A 21,232-nucleotide genomic window follows, 5' to 3' on the forward strand; every position below is an offset into this window, starting at 1 on the left:
ACTATAAAATTACCAATGGAATGACTTGGTATTTGATGACATGTACATAAATGTATGACTTGACACATTACAATATTACAAGTAACTTTTAATTTGGAAAAAAATTTACCATTGTATAAAAAATATTAAAGTTTAAAATAAATACCAGTTGATATTTCAACATCAATATCTAAGGAATCAATTCCTGCAAGTATAACATTTTTAATAAAGTGAATTATTTACATAGCAATTTTCTCAAAGCTGTTATGACTTCCTTGTTCCTTAGACTGTATATGAGAGGATTAAACAGAGGAGTCACAACTGTGTAGAAAAGAGAAAGCACTTTGTCAATTCTTGCTGAGTGACTGGCTTTGGGTCTTAAATAGGTAATAATGGCTGATCCAAAGAACAACACCACAACCGTAAGATGAGATGAACAGGTGGAGAAGGCCTTGGCTCGACTTGTGGCCGAATGCAATTTAAGGATTGTGGAGATGATTTTGCTATAGGAAATAAGTATCAACAGAAATGGAACTGTGACAATCAAGACGACAACTATGTAGACCATCATTTCATTCCCAAATGTGTTCCCACAAGCAAGCTTGAGTACTGGGGGGATGTCACAGAAGAAGTGGTCAATTAAATTAGAGCCACAAAAGGGCAGAGTGAAAATCTGGACTGTCTGCCCTATCTGGACTGGAATTCCACTGATCCAGGAGCCAGCCGCCAGCTGAATACAAGTTTTGTGGTTCATCATTAAAGGGTAGTGTAGAGGGTTGCAAATGGCCATGTAGCGGTCATAGGCCATCACTGCTAGAAGGAAACATTCGGTGGTTCCCAGCACAAGAATGCAGCACATTTGGCTAGCACAGGCAACTAAAGAAATTGTTCTTCTCTGGGTCCAAAGGTTCATGAGCATTCTGGGGAGAGTAACTGATACATAGCAGATTTCCAAAAAGGAAAAATTGCCTAGGAAAAAGTACATAGGGGTCTGGAGAGAAGGGTCCAGTTTTGTTATTAGAAATATGATGCCATTACTCATCACAATAATGATGTAGATGACTAAGAACAGTCCAAATAGAAGCCACTGGAGATGGGGAACATCAGCAAAGTCCAAGAGAACAAATTCTATCAGTTCAGTTAGATTATCTTCTGGTGGTTTTTCTTGGTGTTTCATCTGTGGAAAGGGTAAATTTAGCATGTACTGTTATTTTACCTTAATGGACCAGTTCCCATTCTCTAAGTTTTATTAGGTATCTACATTCGATTTTTATAGTCACTGTAATTGTTTCTAATTTAATAATGTTACTATTTGTATATTTCTCACTTTCTCAGTTTAGATCCTGTGGATTATCACTGAACGCACTCCCTTGAAATTTCCTTTAAGAGCATTCCATACACTTTCTGAAAAACCAAACTATGCCTTGCTCAACATAGACACTGGGAAAATTGGCAATCACTGAAAACAGACCTCCAGCTATGCCATATGATCTAATTATTAATTATATTTCTTAATAATCCTGTTGTACTTCCCTATGATTTTTCTCTACCATACTTTAGTAGAACTGTATCAGACTTTGCCTTCCCCATACATTTGCAACTTTCTACGTGAACTCTTCATTACTCTATCACTTCTTCACTTGATGATCTTGATCTTACATTTTCTTATTATACAGTTCATATTATTAAGCAGTCTACAAAAAAAGAGAATATTTTATCACACATAGGGGAATAAAACAAATACCTTTTGGTAGGATACTAAATGGGGCATATTATTCAGGAAAAGTTGCCTGGGAACATAGATACAGATGGACATAAGAGAGTGATCCTAGGAAAACAAGAATAGCCTGGAGTGTGTTCATTATCTGGGGTATGTGTGTGGGAGCAGTGGGAGAAAAGATGTGTGTCTGTGTGCGGTATGCATCTCCACTATCTCTGCTCTTCCTCAAAAACTCTCCAGATAAAATTTATAAACTCATTTCTCTTAGAGATAAGAATATTGAGACTCACTAATGATAGATAATTTGATGATGTGCACATAGGTGTTCTGAATACAAATCAGTGCCTATTTTTTAAAGATTTTATTTGTTTATATGAGATAAAGAGAGATTGGGAGAGCACATGTGAGTGGGGGGAGACACAAAGAAAGAAGGAAGAGGGAGAGAATCCCAAGCAGATGCCCCATTGAGCATGGAGCCTGATGCAGGCTTACTCCCAGGACCCCAGGATCATGATCTGAGCAGAAACCAAAAGTCAGATGCTTGATCAACTGAGCCATCTAGGTGTCCCAGTGCCTACTTTTCAAAATTGGACTTGAGTTTGAATCCTAACTCAATAATTTATTATCTGTGTGTTATTTTAAAAAAAAGACTTTATTTTTCATGACAGACACAGAAAGAGAGGCCAAGACATAAGCAGAGGGAGAATAAGGCTTCCCACGGGAAGCCTGATGTGGAACTTGATCCCAGGATCACGGGATCGTGCCCTGAGCCAAAGCAGATGCTCAACCACTGAACCACCCGGGTGTCCCTGTGTGATATTAAGCAAAATTGTTTAGATTTTTTAAAGTTTGCTTTCTTATTTGTGATACTTCAATGAAATAATACTGGTAAAATTACCTATCAATTTTATTCTGACTTTTTATTAGTTATGGTTTTATAACTATAATTTTGAATATACTATGAATATGATATTATGTTCTTAGGACTTTAGTCTCCAAATTGCACCACATTGTTTAAAGAAATTATATTTAATAAAATTATTGAGTTACTTGTTGGTGATCATGTTTATTTTTTCATTCTTTCCTTTCATCAGGGCCAGGACTAGGGTAAGGTGAGTGAGACTCCTCAGATACAAAATTTAAGAGGCACTCACTCATTCTCAGAGCTGATTCTGTGTTGCATAAACATGAAAGTGAATGAATTCTTAGACATTTCACCCTTGGAATTTCTGGGCTCAAGATTCGTCCTCAGGCCTTCCATTTCTCCATTCTGGTGTGTTTGGACCTTGGCCACCAAACTGCGTACTACAGTGCCATGGATAAAGGAATACAGTCCTGCCAAGATGGGCTGGATTTAAATTACGGCTCCACCATCTGGTATCTCTGTGACCTCAGGAGAGATGCTTCATCCTTGTGCCATAGTTTATTCAACTACAAAACTGGCTAACTATTGTACCAATCCTTAGTATTTTTATATTAATTAATTCATTTCATATGTGTAAAACTACTCAAAGCACTTATAAAATTCTCTCTAAAGATAGCTACTATCACTTATTAAAAAATAAAATTTATTCTTCTGAATTGTATTCTCTGTTCTAAGCAGCATGAAAAAGGTACTCTAATTCACTTTTTCTTTGTTTCACATGATTAATGTGGATATTGAATAAGATCTCAAAGCAATCAACAAAATGTTATAAAAATGTCAAGCTCTTAAGATGTGAATTCTCCATGAATTCTCTGCTAATAATTTTGTTTATATTATTATCTCCACTCTATGAACCTAATGTCAAGAGTACTTATCACCATTCAGCCAAGAGTGTTGCAATCTGGCTAATTCCTTTTATATGCCTTTTCTTCCACTAATACTATATAGGCCTTGGGAAGTAAGGACTGTGACTGTTTTCCTAGTTGGGATTAATATGGATCTATAGATCTTGTACACCTAAGAGTGTGCTGAGTATTTAATTCTGAAATTAGGTAGAGCAGCATACATGTTTAAAAAAATCATTATTCTCAAAGGAGAGAAATGGATAAATAAACAAGACAACAAAATTCCAATCTTTATGTATCTCTTTTATGAATGGCATTTATTTAACATAAATAATCCCGTGCTTACTATTGGAAGAAAATTACTTCCTGTGTTAAATAAAACGTAATTTCTAACTGTGCAAACCCAACATCTTGATAATGAAATAATTGATTTATAACATGAATTAGTGAGATTTATGTATGTATTTCTCAAGAGCAGAGCAAAGCAGGGCATGCCAGGTGGCTCAGTGGTTTAGCGCCGCCTTCAGCCCAGGGCATGGTTTGGAGACCAGGGATCAAGTCCCATGTCAGGCTCCCTGCATGGAGCCTGCTTCTCCCTCTGCCTGTGTCTCTGCCTCTCTCTCTCTGTGTCTCTCATGAGTAAATAAATAAAACTCTTTTTAAAAAAAAAAAAGCTGAAGAAAGCAGAAAGAACAGAGATTTGCTTCATGTGCTCCCACAAAATTATGCTACTTTACTTCTTGTGAATATTTAAGTTCTTATTGATAAGGGGAAATAAAATTTAACGTTGTAATAGTTTTATTTAAAACCAAGCTTTGACTCTGTGGAAAACTCCAACTGATTAAGGGAAGATATAACAGCACTCTACTTCAGTTAAATGCTGGAAGCCACCTGAGCTTCAGCTATATTTATATATTTGATAGAAATTATCAACTTAAACCTTAAATTAATTTAAAAACAATATTGAATTTAAAACTATTTTCACTATTTTATGTCCTTAATTTTACTATTATTATTTTCTTTAAAGTAAACATTCTTTGGGTTCCCGAATGGTTGTAACATTATTTCGTGGATTGCTTTTCTTTAAATCTCTCACTGAATTATCAAGTTGCATGCATAAATATAATACAAATTTGTTACAGTATATTGGCTCAAAATGAAGTTTCCTATAATATTGTCTTTACCTAGAAAAAATACTTCAGATCTTACAGTTTTCAGTATTTCAAAGTGACTTAATACTATTATTTATTACTATTATTTCATTGTAAATTTTATTTAATAAAATCAGAATTATATAGGAGTTACTGTTATAAAATGATATGTTTGTTACTTTGCTAAAGACTAATTTTAAATTAAAATATGATCTAAGTTTAATATCATTATAAATTAGTTCATATTTACCTTTCTTCTTTGGGATGTTGCTGATTTCTTTCACTACAGAGGGTTTAATGGTTCAGTAACTATAATTGAAAATCACCTGTTTCATCAAAGATATGCAAGTTACCTTTATAATATCTTGTTCTTTCTAAACATGAACTGCTTTTAAAGTGAAAGTTAGGTGGCTCTACCCCAGGGATCTCTTCCACCTCACAAATTTACATTTCTAATTAGAAGCATCACTATAGTACTCTCTGATGTGCTGTATTTTATTTTTTCTATATAGCTCTTGGTCTTCCCAGAATATTTTCACTTCAACCCCTCCATGTAACAGTGCACAGGACATCTTATTTCTTAGACATGAACAGGGTGTTGAACATTACAGAGAACATCCAAAATCGACACACAACCAATTCTCACTTTATCTATCATAAATGCTCCCTAAGGAACCTTTGTTCCTATCAGACTGAGATCTTGAACTCATTTTTCTTATGTTCTCCTCTATGATAGGTTCCTTGATCACTAGTTAGAGGCTGGCCTGTGCAACCATTGTATTAAATATTCTGATGACAAATGTTATTTTTATGTACAAAACTATTATACTATTGGTTTCTTCATGGCCACCTGCACATTCTGAGATTTAGCTATATTGAGTGTATTACACAAGTTTCAAAAAATTGACATTTTAACTCAAGGTTCATCTGAATAGGGAGGTTTTTGTTTGTTTGTTTGTTTCTTTTGCAGGCATACCACAGTCTTTTTCCAATTTCATTTTACATCATTAAGGTGTGAATATTTTCAAGTTTTACTTAAGATAAAACCAGAATCTGAAATAAGGCCAGCTGAAATCATGAGAAAGACTCTGAGCAAATGGTTTGTGAATTCTAAGTTTTAATTCTGGGAAAGGCAATTTTTTCCAACAGATTGTTTAAGAATTATGACTTGGGATCAATTTTTCATGTCAAAAATAGGATGTTCCTTCCAGTTATTTAGTAAATAATGATGTCTATGAGTTTGGGATTAGGTAGGGAAATTATTTCAGAGAGAAGGAACTCCTATAGCAATGTGATAACAGGGAGTGATTAAGAAGGCCAATTATGTCTACTAGGAACACACATCTTAGATCATGGAAGGCTGTGAGGAGGGGGACAAGGGCTGCACAGGAGGCCAGATGTCACAGAGCTCAGCAAGGAAGTGAAAGGTCAGCCAGGCTGGGGCTACTGAGGATGCACATCTATGAAGCAACACTGCTGAGGACTTAAAGTCTATTGGCAAGGTGTAGTGCTCAGCATGGGTACAGAGGTCTTCTGATGCCATAAAATAGAATATTGAGGAAAAAATACTCAAATATAAATGAGAATTTGTCATTCAATAAATATAGCCTACCAAATTGGCAAAAAATGGACATTTTTTAAAAATTTTTATTTATTTATGATAGTCACAGAGAGAGAAAGAGAGAGAGGCAGAGACACAGGCAGAGGGAGAAGCAGGCTCCATGCAGGGAGCCTGACATGGGACTCGATCCCGGGTCTCCAGAATGACGCCCTGGGCTGAAGGCAGCGCTAAACTGCTGAGCCACCCGGGCTGCCCTAGTGTTTCCTTTTTGTATCAATCAATAAAACATGCACACACATGAAGTTACACAATCCCATGATATAGCAACAAGTGCACACTTGCAAAATATTGGAAGTCCCATAAGTGTGAAAAGTCACTAACTTAAGGAGCCTTAAGTTTGATACTGTCTTCAATTTTTTTTCTCCCATAGCGGTATTGTGCTTCTAAAATATGAATTTTATAATTTACTCAAATTTTTCCAGTTGCTTGCAACAAGAACAGCTTGCTGCCACCCAGCACATCTGAAACAGAAATGGAAATTACTTATTTGATTTCAATGTTGGAAATAATATGTGGCTTATTTTTAAGAAAGTCCATTTATAGAAGTCTTAATTCATTTCTTCTAAATGATTCAGTACTATCAACAATCCCAAACCACTTTTGTTGTCAGTTTTTTTTTTCAATGAAAAGCAAGTCATTTTTCTGAATTAATTTCAGGAAAAAATATAAGCATGACATAAAAATAATAAAAAAGTATTAGGGTTTTCTTTTCAGTGGTAACATGATGTTTATTAAAGAAAACTTAGCAAATAAATATATGTATAAAATTAGTGGGCTTCCTAAATACTTCTTTTAACCTTAACTAAAAGTTTATGTATATATAATACAGTTATGGGTGGTCTTACTCAACAATATGCTTCATCCATGTTATATATACTTGTGTTTTATTCTTTTTTTAAAAAAAGATTTTATTTATTTATTTATTCATAGAGACAGAGAGAGAGAGAGAGAGAGGCAGAGACACAGGCAGAGGGAGAAGCAGGCTCCACACAGGGAGCCTGACATGGGACTCGATCCTGGGTCTCCAGGATCACACCCTGGGCTGCAGGCAGCGCCAAACCGCTGCGCCCCCGGGGCTGCCCTGTTTTATTCATTTTTATTACCTTCTGGTTTGCCTCTGTGTTAAGAATCACAATTATTTCTCATTCTAATTTGATAAGGATTTACTCTTACGATTGATGCAAAGACGAGCGTTCTTGGAGATGTCCCGTCGCCCACAAATGCTTGCATTTCTGCTGGTACATACCTAGGAGTAATTTCCCTAGATAAAAGCAGGCTGTCTGCTAAAATTATGTACCAATTCGTATACTGGCATGGGGAGAGAGTTTCCATTACTCCACATTTTTGACACATGTGATATAGTTAGTCCTTCTTGTTTTAAATTTTTGTCCTTCTGATGGGTATGCCATTCCGATATTGTGATCTTAATAGGAAGATCTCATATTGATCTCTGGCCTTGACTGCTGACACAGGGCTCCTGGAACTCTTGTAATTTCCTAAGCTATAAGCATACTTGGAGTATCTTTTCTTCTAATATTTGGTCTTTGACCCTGGTTCCTGACACAGTGCTCCTGAAACTTGTAATTTCTTAGGTAGAAGGAGTGTCTTTTCTCCTAATGAGGCAACCTTGGGTGGGCTCCTGGATGGCTTTCAGATGAGGATTGACTGATCACCAGAAAGGACCAAGCCATGACAAGTCACTTAGAATTTTCAGCTTCTCTTACCTACATTCTGTGGAGAAGAGAGAGGGGTTGAAAATGGAGTTAATGACCTGCCATTCCTATGTGGTGAAGCCTCCATAAACATCTTCGAAGCTAGGGCTCTGAGAGCTTTCCAGGATGGTGAACAGACCCATGTGTCAAAAGATTGTCCTTTCTGCCCCTGGACAACACCGAGTAAGCATCGTTAAAGTCTCCCCTCCCACTGCCGTCATGTCTAAGTCAGAGTCACCCAAAGAGCCCGAGCAGCTGCAGAAGCTCTTTATCGGAGGGTTGAGCTTCAAAACAACCGATGAGAGTCTGAGGAGCAATTTTGAGCAATGAGGGATGCTTAGGGACTGTGTGGTAATGAGAGACCCCAACACCAAGCGCTCCAGAGGCTTTGGGTTTGTCCCATACACACCGTGGAGGAGGTAGTCACAGGCATGAACACAAGGCCACACAAGGTGGATGGAAGAGTCATGGAACCAAAGAGGGCTGTCTCCCAAGAAGATTCTCAAAGACCCGGTGCCCACTTAACTGTGAAAAATATTTTTGTTGGTGGCATTAAAGAAGACACTGAAGAATATCATCTAAGGGATTATTTTGAACAGTATGGGAAAATTGAAGTGATTGAGATCATGATTGACCGAGGCAGTGGCAAAAAGAGAGGTTTTGCTTTTGTGACCTTTGATGATAACGACTCTGTAGACAAGATTGGATTGTCACTCAAAAATACCATACTGTGAATGGCCAAGACTGTGAAGTGAGGAAAGCCCTATGGAAGCAAGAGATGGCTAGTGCTTCGTCCAGTCAAAGAGGCCGAAGTGGTTCTGGAATCTTTGGTAGTGGTCGTGGAGGTGGTTTTGGTGGGAATGGCAACTTTGGTCATGGAGGGAACTTCAGTGGTTGAGGTGGCTTCAGCGGCAGTTGAGGTGGTGGTGGGTATGGCTATAATGGATTTGGTAATGATGGAAGCAACTTTGGAGGTGGCGGAATCTACAATGATTTTGGCAATTACAACAATCAATCCTCAAATTTTGGACCCATGAAAGGAGGAAATTTTGGAGGCAGAAGCTCTGGCCCCTATGGTGGTGGAGGCCAATACTTTGCCAAACCACTAAACCAAGATGGCTGTGGTGGTTCCAGCAGCAGCAGCAGCAGCAGCTATAGCAGTGGCAGAAGGTTTTAATTACTGCCAGGAAACAAAGCTTAGCAGGAGAGGAGAGCCAGAGAAGTGACAGGGAAGCTACAGGTTACAACAGGTTTGTGAACTCAGCCAAGCACAGTGGTGGCAGGGCCTAGCTGCTACAAGAAGACATGTTTTAGACAATACTCATGTGTATGGGCAAAAAACTCGAGGACTGCATTTGTGACTAATTGTATGACAGGTTGTTTTAGTTTCTGTTCTGTGGAAAGTGTAAAGCATTCCAAAAAAGGGTTTTTTTTAAATAATAAATTTATTTTTTATTGGTGTTCAATTTGCCAACATACAGAATAACACCCAGTGCTCATCCCGTCAAGTGTCCCCCTCAGTGCCCGTCACCCATTCACCCCCACTCCCCGCCCTCCTCCCCTTCCACCACCCCTAGTTCACTTCCCAGAGTTAGGAGTCTTCGTGTTCTGTCTCCCTTTCTGATATTTCCCACCCATTTCTTCTCCCTTCCCTTCTATTCCCTTTCACTATTATTTATATTCCCCAAATGAATGGGTTTAATGTAGATTTTTTTTTTTTGCACCCATGCTGTTGATTGCTAAATGTAATAGTCTGATCATGATGCTGAATAAATGTGTCTTAAAAAAAAAAAAAGATTGACACATCTCACTGCATAGGGACAGAAGTTCGTGCACTCAGGAACCTCTAAGACCTCACAATATGTATGTATCTTTCATCTGGCTATTCCTCTGTAATCTTTATCATATGCCTTAATAAACTCATAAACAGAAGTAAGTATTTCCTGGAGTTCTATGCATCACTCTAGCAATTTAATTGAACCCTAGGAAGGAGTCATGGGAACCTCAGATCTATAGCTAGTTGTGGAGGGAAAAACCCCATCTATTTGGTGACCAGAAGTGTCAGAAGGGAAGTGCTCTGTGAGTAGTAAAGGAGATTCACAGGGAAGGAACACACAGTAGAGAGGGATGAGTTTTTCCCTATCACAGGAGAGAAAGACTGAGTTTTTCCAAAAGAGTCATAGTTTCTCATTTGGTTTCCATTTGCATTATGATTCTCTTTCTTTCTCTTTCTTTCTTTCTTTCTTTCTTTCTTTCTTTCTTTCTTTCTTTCTTTTCTTTCTTTCTTTTTTCTTTCTTTCTTTCTTTCTTTCTTTCTTTCTTTCTTTCTTTCTTTCTTCTTTTTTCTTTCTTCTTTCTTTCTTCTTTCTCCTTCCTTCCTTCCTTCCTTCCTTCCTTCCTTCCTTCCTTCCTTCCTTCCTTTTCTTTCTGCTGGCTATTTGGATTATTCTCTTTTGTGAAATACTTCCTTAAGTTTCTTGTCAATTTTTTCCACAAATTTTCCTTGTTTTTAATCTGGAAAACTTCTTTATATATAATGGATTTGAACCCCTTGTGTTGAAAACTTCCTCTCTGAATGGCTCCCTTGAATGAAGAAGTACTGATGTAACACAGTTCAACTTATCAATGTTTTCTACTATGGAAGCTTAAATGTTTTTCTTGCCCAAGGTTATACAGATAATATACTTTACCTTTAAAAAGCTTCATTGTGTTGCATTTTGTATTCAGTTTTACAAAGTATCTAGAATTTTTTTTATATAAATGACATGAAATAAGGATCATGTTTTTTTCTTTCTCTTTCTCTTTCTTTTTCTTTCTTTTTCTTTCTTTCTTTCTTTCTTTCTTTCTTTCTTTCTTTCTTTCTTCTTTCTTTCTTTCTTTCTTTCTTTCTTCTTTCTCTTTCTTTCTTCTTTCTTTCTTTCTTTCTTTCTTTCTTTCTTTCTTTCTTTCTTTCTTTCTTTCTCTTTTTCTTTCTTCTTTCTTTTCTTTCTTTCCACACTTGCATCCATTTAAATCAATACAATTTATTAAAAGGCCATCTTTTCTGCAGTATTCTGTAGTACAAACTGACATATTCAGGTGTATCTATATTCTATAGTCATTCAACAAATATTCTATAAAAGCTTTCCACATATGGGATGGCTGGGTGGCTCAGTCAGTTAAGCTTCTGTCTTTAGCTCAGGTCATGATCTCAGGGTCCAGCCTCCAGGGTCCTAGCAGGGAACCTGCTTCTCCTTCTCCCTCTGCCCCTCCCCACCACTTGTGCTTCCTTCCTTTCTTTCTCTCTCAAATATATAAGAAAAAATATTTTTTAAAAAACCTTTCTATATATAATATTTTTGACTTCTTAATGTAAATGATAAAGAGGGAAAGGAACTAGAACATATATTATGGATTTTAGGGAAAAATTTGGAACATGAATTGCTAGATAAAAGATACTACATATTTTAGTAAACAGTCCCACATCAGCAGTGAATTAGTGTTGACAGAAACTAGTCCACTAAATATGAAATTTGCTGAGGGACACCTGGGTGCCTAAGTGATAGAGCATCTGCCTTTGGCTCAGGTCATGATCCCGGGGTTCTGGGATTGAGTGCCACATCGGGATCCTCACAGGGAACCTGCTTCTCCCTCTGCCTATGTCTTTACCTCTCTCTCTCTCTCTGTCTTCCACGAATAAATAAATAAAATCTTAAAAAAAGAAATTTGCTAAAATATTTGTTTCTCATTTTAAATACAACCACTTGGGATGTAGCCCTGCTACCAGAAGGTCCAGGATAAAATGGGAAGTTTAGGAATGAGTAAAGATAATCAACTCATATTCAAGCAGGAAAGTAAACTACAACATAACTCCTGATTAGACAACAGCAAAATGAGAGGAAAAACAGATAAGTTCAAATCATTGGCTAATGCAAGAAACATTAAGTAGCCCCTTTCTCAAGGCCATTTTGAATCTTTACTCTTTAGAGTATATATCATGCATGGGTTTAAACATCAAAATGACAATGGTATACAGAAAGAGAAATAAATTAGTCTATTCTGAAAAATATATTTGGATTTGGGTCATAAATACGTAACAATTTGGGATCCAGAGAATCAAGCTACAACTATGATGTGAGATGAGTAAGTGGATAAAGCTTTGGCTGGTCTTGTTGCCAACAGCAACTTCAAGATAGAGGGGATAATTTTACTATAGGATCCAAGTATCAGTGAAAAAAGAATAATAATAAAAAGCACAGTAACTATAAAAGCTAACATCTCATCCAGGAAAGTGTCCCCATGGATTGGCTTGAGTAGTACAGGGATGTCTCAGAACAAGTAGCTGATTTGGTTAGACTCACAAAATGGCAGAGTGAAAATCTGTCATGTCTACCCTATTTTGACGGGAACTCTACTGATCCAAAAGCCAGTCAATGTCAGCTGGACATGGAGCTTGTGGTTCATAACTGGAGGACAGGATGGAACATGACAAATGGCCATGTAGTGGTCATAGGCCAACGCTGTCAGGAGAAAGCATTCCATGTTTCCAAGCATAAAGAGAAAACATATTTTTGTAACACAAGCAGAAAAAGAAATGTTTCTTTTCTGAGTCCAAAGGTTTAGGAGCATTCTTGAAAGAATGACAAATACATAAAATATTTTCAGGAAAGAAAAATTACTAAGGAAAAAATTAACAGGCTGGCCAATTCTAGTTATGAGAATAATGATGCTATTTGCCATAAAGAGTATCATGTAGACGAGAAAAATAACACACACACACACACACACACACACACACACACACTATTCAGAGACTGGAAAACAAGAAAATCCCAAAACAACAAATTCCATCACTGAAGTGAGATTTGCTTCTGGTCATGTGTGTATATGTTCCAACTGTGAAAATAGTGAAATTAGTCATTTATTCTGTGAGTCCAAACTATTTTCTATGGACTAGAGGAGTTTGAGGAATTAATATATAAAATTTATCTCCATTCAAATTCCAGCGTTTGATATCCTAGCATCAAAGAGCAAAACTGAATCCAAAGGTGAATGTGTGCTATATCCTAAACATATCAACATCGTTAACATATATTAGTAGTTTTGAATTTTACAGTGGTTTCTCTTTTTTTTTTAAAGAATTTATTTATTTATGCATGAGAGAAACAGAGAGAGAGGCAGAGACATAGACAGAGGGAGAATCAGGCTTGTTGTGGGGAGTCAGATGCAGGACACAATCCCAGGATCCCAGGAGCACCACCTGAGCCAAAGGCCGATGCTCAACCACTGAGCCACCCAGGTGCCCCTATAATGTTCTAAAATAAGTGAAGAATATTAATACAAAAACATATTGACATAAAATAATTCATACTTTGTCTTTTAGGTTTAGTTATAGCTGCTATTTGCTTCTTCAGTAGAACAGTTTAATTACATACACTTTATATATTATATATTGTATATGTATATAACTATATATAATATAAATGTATACACAGGCTTATAATCATATATATGAAAGAAACTTTTGTTTTAATAGGAAATTGACATTTTTTATCATAACTGAAACTCATATTTATTTCAAAATATACATGCTTTCAAAATACCAAGTTTCCTTTATTTATTTTTTTAATTTAATTTAATTTTTTAAATTTATGATAGTCAGAGAGAGAGAGGCAGAGACACAGGCAGAGGGAGAAGCAGGCTCCATGCACTGGGAGCCCGACATGGGATTAGATCCCGGGTCCCCAGGATCATGCCCTGGGCCAAAAGCAGGCGCCAAACCGCTGTGCCACCCAGGGATCCCCCAAGTTTCCTTTAAATAAGAGCATCCCTTTTATTCTACATTTCTTTTTCATATATGACCTTAACTTTATGTTTCTGTTTGTCACTCATTATAATTTGTTTTTCCAGATATCCTGGACAAAGACATCCTTGTGGACAGCCACCCAATGGAATTCAAGTCCCCTGGCCATCCACCTTACCCCCATACTAGATCTTGGCAGGGAGAAAGAAAATTCTTGAGAAAGCAGCACCACTTAATTGTCCACTAATATTCACTGGAGAATATCTAAAGTCAAAATCGTGCATGTCAATCCTTTTCTTAATCCACTTTCCCTAATGTTTTTCATTTGATCTTCCATCTGGGCCTTTGAATACAGAAACACTAGAATTCTATTATCATTACACGTGCATGTTTTATTTTGATCTATTTCTTTTCCTTTTTTTTCTTTTAACTGACACAATCCTGACTGGAATATTAACTAATTACTCTTTTAAGATTTAATTAAGTAATTTATTTATGTATTTATTATATAGTGAAATCTCAGAGAGAAAGCAAAAGAGTGGTGGGAGGAGTAGAGGGAGAAGGACAAGTAGATTCCTCTCTGAGCATGGAGCCCATTGTAGGGCTCCATCCCATGACCCTGAGGTCATAACCTGAGCTGAAATCAAGATTCAGATGCTTAACTGCCTGTGCCACCCCGGCACATCTAATTAATTATTTTTTAATTTTTATCAGATAATATGGATTCTAGTTCAATTTATACCTTCAGTCTGTGTTCAAAATAAATATTTTAAATAGAAAATACATCAGAGGGAAAAAAAACCTACAGGGCCTGCTATTGTTTCCAGGCTACTTCCTTAATCTGTGTGAAAAAATTTTTTTTTATAATTTTTTTTTTTTAAGATTTTATTTATTTATTCATGATAGTCACAGAGAGAGAGAGAGAGGCAGAGACAGGCAAAGGGAGAAACAGGCTCCATGCACCGGGAGCCCGACGTGGGATTCGATCCCGGGTCTCCAGGATCGTGCCCCGGGCCAAAGGCAGGCGCCAAACCGCTGCGCCACCCAGGGATCCCTGTGTGAAAATTTTTTGTTGGCTATAACTCAGATGTATTAGCTTATTCCCATATCACATTTTAATTTGCAATTAAATATTTGACTTTTTTTCCCCTTTTCTCTCCCTTTTTCTAGTTCCAAGACAAAACTCCCCAGGCTTGCCTCAGTTTGTAAGTTTTTAAATGAAACTATGATACATACATATTCAACTGATTTTCAATATTTTTCAAGAAAATCTTTTGTCTTTTTCTTTGAGCTATTATTGTAATAAATTATATCATGACCTTAAAATTACTTTAAAGGCATTGGGCAGTTGTAATTAAGGTCAAATACTAGTTGAATTTAAATTAGGGAGGTTATCCAACTGGGCCTGACCTAATGACGAAAGTTCTTAAAGTCTAAGTACAGCAGCCAGATCCAGGAAAAATATCAGAGATTCAAGGTGAGGGAAGTGGAAGAAGGAAGAGGGCATGGAATATCTTTGGCTTCCAGGAGCCCAATGTCACCCAAGTAGTACCCAAATTTCAGCCTCTGAGATCCTCAGCAGAGAAACAAGCCACATCATGCTGGACTTCTACCTATACAAACTGAAATAATAAATTTGTGTTAAGTTGCTAAGTTAGTGGCCATTTGTTATACAACATTTGAAAACAAATGCAATAGCTTAACAGGTGTTGAATTTAATTGTTAGCATTGAGTAGACTTTTTGGAAAAGTCTAATCTCTACTTTGGGAATGTCTGAATGCTTCATTTTTTTCTTGGTTAAGATAAGACCGGTGGACTTTTTGATATGGTAGGTAAGATCTAATACTACCCTGGAGACTCCAGTCAGTTTCATTATTGATGGTTTATAACTACCTAACAGGTCTGGCAATCCTTGCTTGATTACATGACCCAGACTCAACTCCCCCTGCTCTGTGGACTCTCTAAACGTTTAGATTCCTTGCAGGATTCATTTGATTTCAAGCAAGTGAGCACTCCTCAATATAGGAAGGAAAAAGGACCTGGGAGGCTCTTGGTCTTTTCTCAAAATTCTAATGCTCCCCTGTGTTAGAGAGAAGGGCTCCAGCGCAGCAGTGCATGGTGGCCTCTGGAGGCTCTGGAAGCATGCCTCTGTGGCTTGCCCAGGGCTGGGGTGTTGGAAATGATAGAACCTGGTACACATTATTTGCCTTTAAATAAAATCCTTGTGAGTACATTCTGTGGCATATAATGAAACCTTCCATAACCAAACTGGAGAAAGCAATGCAACTGTGTTTATTTTCTTTTAGGGTTAATAATAACTATTTTCATGGATAGAAAATATTTGATTCATGATTTGGCATATTCAGAGGATGTCAATAGGAAGTCTCAGAAATTTTATTTATTTATTTTATTGTCATTGAGTTTAAATAGACTTACCTTAATTTGTTGTTTCATAAGCTTTATTTCAAAAGATATTTAATTTTTAACTTTTTTAGAGTTTTTAAAAATATTTAAATATTTATTTATTTATTTATTTATTTAGCAAATTACTATTGTCAGCAAGTACTCCAAAGCATTTCTATACATCTTTTCTGGTACTGAAAGAGAGACACGCCCAAATTTATAAATTTACCATCTATATGATCTCAGATAATCATGCACATTCATTTTTTAAATTTGATTTATAAATCTACAAAAAAAACCTATTGATCAATATTTGTGTAATTTTTATATTCTACATTATCTGTCTGATTTGTCAAAACCTGAGAATCCCTTCTTTAATTCTACACTCATTGACATTTTTCTCTTTTCTTCTCTTGTTTGATTTCAAGATTGTTTTATTTATCATCATTTAATGATTATTAAGAGGCATTTATTTTTGACTATGTCCAATTCATAATCTTAAAATTTGTCTCTTTGTATCTATTGTAAAAGGCCTTTTGGTTGTTTTTATTTTTATTTTATTTTACTTATTTTAAAAATAAATGACTGCTAATGTTATGTATCTTGAATCCTCTTAGTAAAAAGAATCTATTGATTCTTTCAAAAGTCAAAGATGATTTGATTGATATTGAAATTTCTCTGCTAGATGCTAAATATTCCATAAGACATTTAGTAGCAATGAAAAAAAGGGAAATGCAAGAATTTTATTTGCTATATAGTTTTATATATTCTGAGCAAAAGTTATTTCTTATAATTTACATATTTTATTATCTTGTAATAAATCAAAAATACAAATAAAAATATAATAAAAAACAGAAATCATTGAAATCCTGCCACTGTCAGGAAGCCACTATTCTCTTCAAATCCACATCCTCTCAGATACGAAGTGGGCTAACATGCACAATACCCACTACCAACTTGCACATGTAAAATGTTGTATGAGATTATGGAGTGCTAATCTCTATTTTACAAAACTAGTTATTTTTTTTAAATATTTTATTTATTTATTCATGATAGACAGAGAGAGAGAGAGGCAGAGACATAGGCGAGGGAGAAGCAGGCTCCATGCCGGGAGCCCGACGTGGGACTCGATCCCGGGACTCTAGGATCGCGCCCTAGGCCAAAGGCCGCGCTAAACCGCTGAGCCACCCAAGGATCCCCAATAGTTATGTTTTATACATACATTTACTTTCTCACATGTCAGGAAATCTTGGAATTTCCTCAGTGAAGCAGCTATAAATCATTGTCTTGAAAGGCTGTGCTGTATTCTATGGTATAGATGTATTCTATTGTCTTAATATGTTCCAACTGAGAGCACTTTCCCTTTGCTTCTTATTTTCTTTTGCACTATAAAAAAACCTTTAATAGACACTCTTGAACAAACACGTTTAATACAAATTCTTAAATGCAGGTAACAATTGTTCTTGGATAAATATTATTTCTACAAGATGAGTTTTCATTGATAGAATTCTTAAAATAAAAGGGTGTTTTACTTTTTCATTCAAAAGAAAAAAAATGCCAAATTACTTCCCAAAAAGATACAGAATTTATTCCAGAGGATTTCAATACAAGTGCTTCAATGCAAAGACTATTTACATGGTGCAATACTTTCCTAGAGCTACTGTAACAAAATGTTACAAATTGAGCGGCTTAAAACAATAATAATTGAATCTCTCACAGTTCTAGAATCCAAAGTCCCAAATCACAGTATTGTCAGGCTCTCCTCATTTCCTCTAAAAGATCTAAGGGGGAATCATTCTTTGTTTCTTCTAATTGTTGGGGGCTCTTGATTTTTTTTTATTCTTGTTTGTATCACTCCCATATCTACTTCCACCTTCATATGACTTTCTTCTCTGTGTATCTATTTTTTAAAAAGATTTTATTTATTTGTTCATGAGAGACACAGAGAGAGAGGTAGAGACATAGGCAGAGAGAGAGAAGTAGGCTCCATGCAGGGAGACCGATCAGGACTTGATCCCCGGGCTCCAGGATCACACCCTGGGCTGAAGGCAGGTGTTAAATCACTGAGCCACCCAGAAGTCCCTCTATCTATTTTTTAAACTTCCTCTATTTCTCTGTTTCATAAGGACACTGGTCATAGGATGCAGGGCCCATGTTAAATGAACACAATCTCAATTCCTTGGACATTATTACATCCCCAAAGAACTTTTTCTTTTTCTTTTTTTCCAAGTGAGGCATATTTGCAGATTCTAAAAGGACATCTATTTTAGAGAGACCAACATTTCAATGTGCTACACATTCATTTAGATAGTTTATGGTGTTAGGGATCCCTGGGTGGCTCAGCGGTTGAGTGCCTGCCCCAGGGCGTGATCCTGGAGTTCCAGGATTGAGTCCCACATTAGGCTCCCTGAATGGAGGCTGCTTCTCTCTCTCTATGTCTCTCCTTCTCCCTCTCTCTGTCTCTCATGAATAAATAAATGAAATTTAAAAAAATAATTTATGGTGAAAATTCCAGAGATGTGTAATACTAAAGAGGTATTACCAAGCAAAACCTGAAACTGTAATGGAAGGGAATGATGTCACCAGAGTAAAGGGGAAATCCTCCAGATTTGTGGTCTTAAAGCAACATGGGCAGTGACAAGAGATAGACAGAAAGGCAAATGCAAAGAAAACACTAAGATTCTCCTGCTTTCACCATCTCGGCTGCTGCTGGGTTTTGTTATTGGCTAAATTCAATCATAGGTACAAAAGAGTTAGCAAATATATCTGAAGCAACAGGAAAATTAAAAAAAAAAAAGTGATCACGGCACATGACCCTAATCCCTGTTTATAAGATACACTGAGTTCAGTATCATTGTATTGCTCATGGAATCCCTTAATTCCCTAGTTCACCATAGAGGACAGATGGGTCTTCAAATCAGATTGTCGCAACTGAGATTATTTGTCTTTTGATTACACAGAAGCCCTTGACTTAATCCTATGAAACTAAGGTTCCTTAACATAATGTGAGGTTGATATGATTACATTAAATATCATTATTGTGGAACAAAACTAGAAGACATTTTTTTTCCTGCTGTCTCTACATGACAAACATATAAGCAAATTCTTTCTGTAATTTCAAGTATCTGAGTCACGGTAATAACTTCGTTAGTAGTTTTCTCAGTGCTACCATGATATCTTTGTTCCTCAGAGTATATATAAGGGGATTCAATGTTGGGATCAAAATGGTGTAGAAAAGAGAAATTAATTTCCCAACTCCTTCAGATTGATTTGGTTTGGGTTGTAAATAAGTGATAGTAGCTGTTCCATAGAATAAGACTACAACTATCAGGTGAGAAGAACAGGTGGAGAAGGCTTTAGCCCTTCCTTTGGCTGTTGACAACTTCAGAATGTTGGAGATGATTTTGCCATAGGAAACAACAATCAACAGAAAAGGAATCATGACGAAGACCACTGCAACAACATAGACTGCTATCTCATTCAAAAATGTGTCCCCACAAGCAAGCTTGAATACTGGGGGAAGGTCACAGAAGAAATGATTAATTGTGTTAGACCCACAGAAGGGCAGAGAGAAAATCTGGCATGTTTGTCCAATCACAACTGGTACTCCACTGATCCAGGCAACAGTCACCAGCTGGACACAGACCTTGTGGTTCATGACGAGAGGGTAATGCAGAGGGTTACAGATGGCCACGTAGCGATCATAGGCCATCACTGTCAGGAGAAGACATTCTGAGCCTCCAAACATAAGGACAAAACACATTTGTGCAGCACAGGCAAAGAAAGAAATATTTCCTTTCTGGGTCACTAGGTCCATGAGCATTCTTGGGATAGTGACTGTTACATAACAGATTTCTAAGAAGGAAAAATTGCTAAGAAAAAAATACATGGGGGTCTGGAGAGCAGGGTCAATTCTTATTATCAATATTATGATGCTATTACACATCAGTATAGTTAGGTAGATGACTAAAAATATCCCAAAAAGAATCCATTGGAGATTGGGAATATCAGAAAACCCCAAGAGAACAAATTCCACAATGGTAGTAACATTAAAATTTTCTGTTTTTAATGTGTTCTCCATCCACAGATACAGTAAATTCAAGATGGTTAATTCACTAACTTTTTTCCGAGAGAGAGAGTGTCCAAGTGGGGTGGGGGGTGGAAGGGGAAGGAGAGAGGAGAAAGAGAGAGAGAGAGAGAGAGAGAGAGAGAATTAATTTCAAGCAGGCTCTGCACCCAGCATGGAGCCTGACACAGAGCTTGATCACATGACCCTGAGATCATGACCGAAGTCAAAATCAAGGGTTAGAAGCGTAACTGACTGAGCCACACAAGTGCCCCAATTCACTAACATTTTTGAACCACATTTTTCTCTCCTGTTACCTGGAGTAGATGCATGATTGAGTTTATGTAATCTCTTAAATTATCACTTTGCTGTGTTTCTAGGAAATGATATGTGAAACCTCAGAAATGAACTGATGTGCATTGTCAATCAATTCAAGAAATAAAATCCTAATATATATGTTTTATACTTGAATATAATAACAGTAGAGATAATGAGAAGTATACATTGTTATTTACAGCATACTGTACAGGAATAATATGTAGTTATTTTACTCTATTAAGTGAAATTATTTTTCTATTGCTTTTGTCTGGGTTCATCATTTTTTTTCCTGTATTGGTTGGCTTATTCTATCTTCTTTCAATTCAAATTTTTGCCCTCTAAATTTTGTTCACTTCTCATTCAAAATGAGGTTTAAATCTTCCCATTTATATTCCAATGAGAATCAATTTCTTAAACCGATCTTTTGTTCCTGGGGGAATAAATATATGCAATATTATTGTTCTACTCTATATATCTCTCCCATCAATCTGCTAAATATTGAGAGCATTAATCTTATCATGCTATTCAACAACTTTTCCTGTTTACACACTCTGTGTAATGCATGATAAATTCCAATTAATCTTTAATACAATCAAGAAAAATGACTCATTCATCACAATCTTTTTCCATATATTCCTTCTTACCTATGTAAGATTCTGCGATACACAGTCATATAATTCCATTGCAACCAAATGCAACTCACTTTCTTT

General features: G+C 36.4%; 2 protein-coding genes across 2 annotated transcripts; both read right to left on the bottom strand.

Annotated features, from left to right (window-relative positions):
• Positions 1-214: 214 nt before the first annotated feature.
• Positions 215-1,180, bottom strand: LOC140598923 (olfactory receptor 10AG1-like). The gene has a single exon (XM_072757367.1). It carries the CDS (start codon positions 1,178-1,180, stop codon positions 215-217), a length of 966 nt encoding a protein of 321 aa, XP_072613468.1.
• An 18,088-nt stretch (positions 1,181-19,268) lies between these two features.
• Positions 19,269-20,219, bottom strand: LOC140598924 (olfactory receptor 10AG1-like). The gene has a single exon (XM_072757368.1). The coding sequence runs from the start codon at positions 20,217-20,219 to the stop codon at positions 19,269-19,271; it is 951 nt and encodes a 316-aa protein (XP_072613469.1).
• Between the last annotated feature and the right edge of the window lie 1,013 nt (positions 20,220-21,232).

The sequence above is a fragment of the Vulpes vulpes genome, chromosome 5 (genome assembly GCF_048418805.1).
Source record: "Vulpes vulpes isolate BD-2025 chromosome 5, VulVul3, whole genome shotgun sequence".
Lineage (NCBI taxonomy): Eukaryota > Metazoa > Chordata > Mammalia > Carnivora > Canidae > Vulpes > Vulpes vulpes.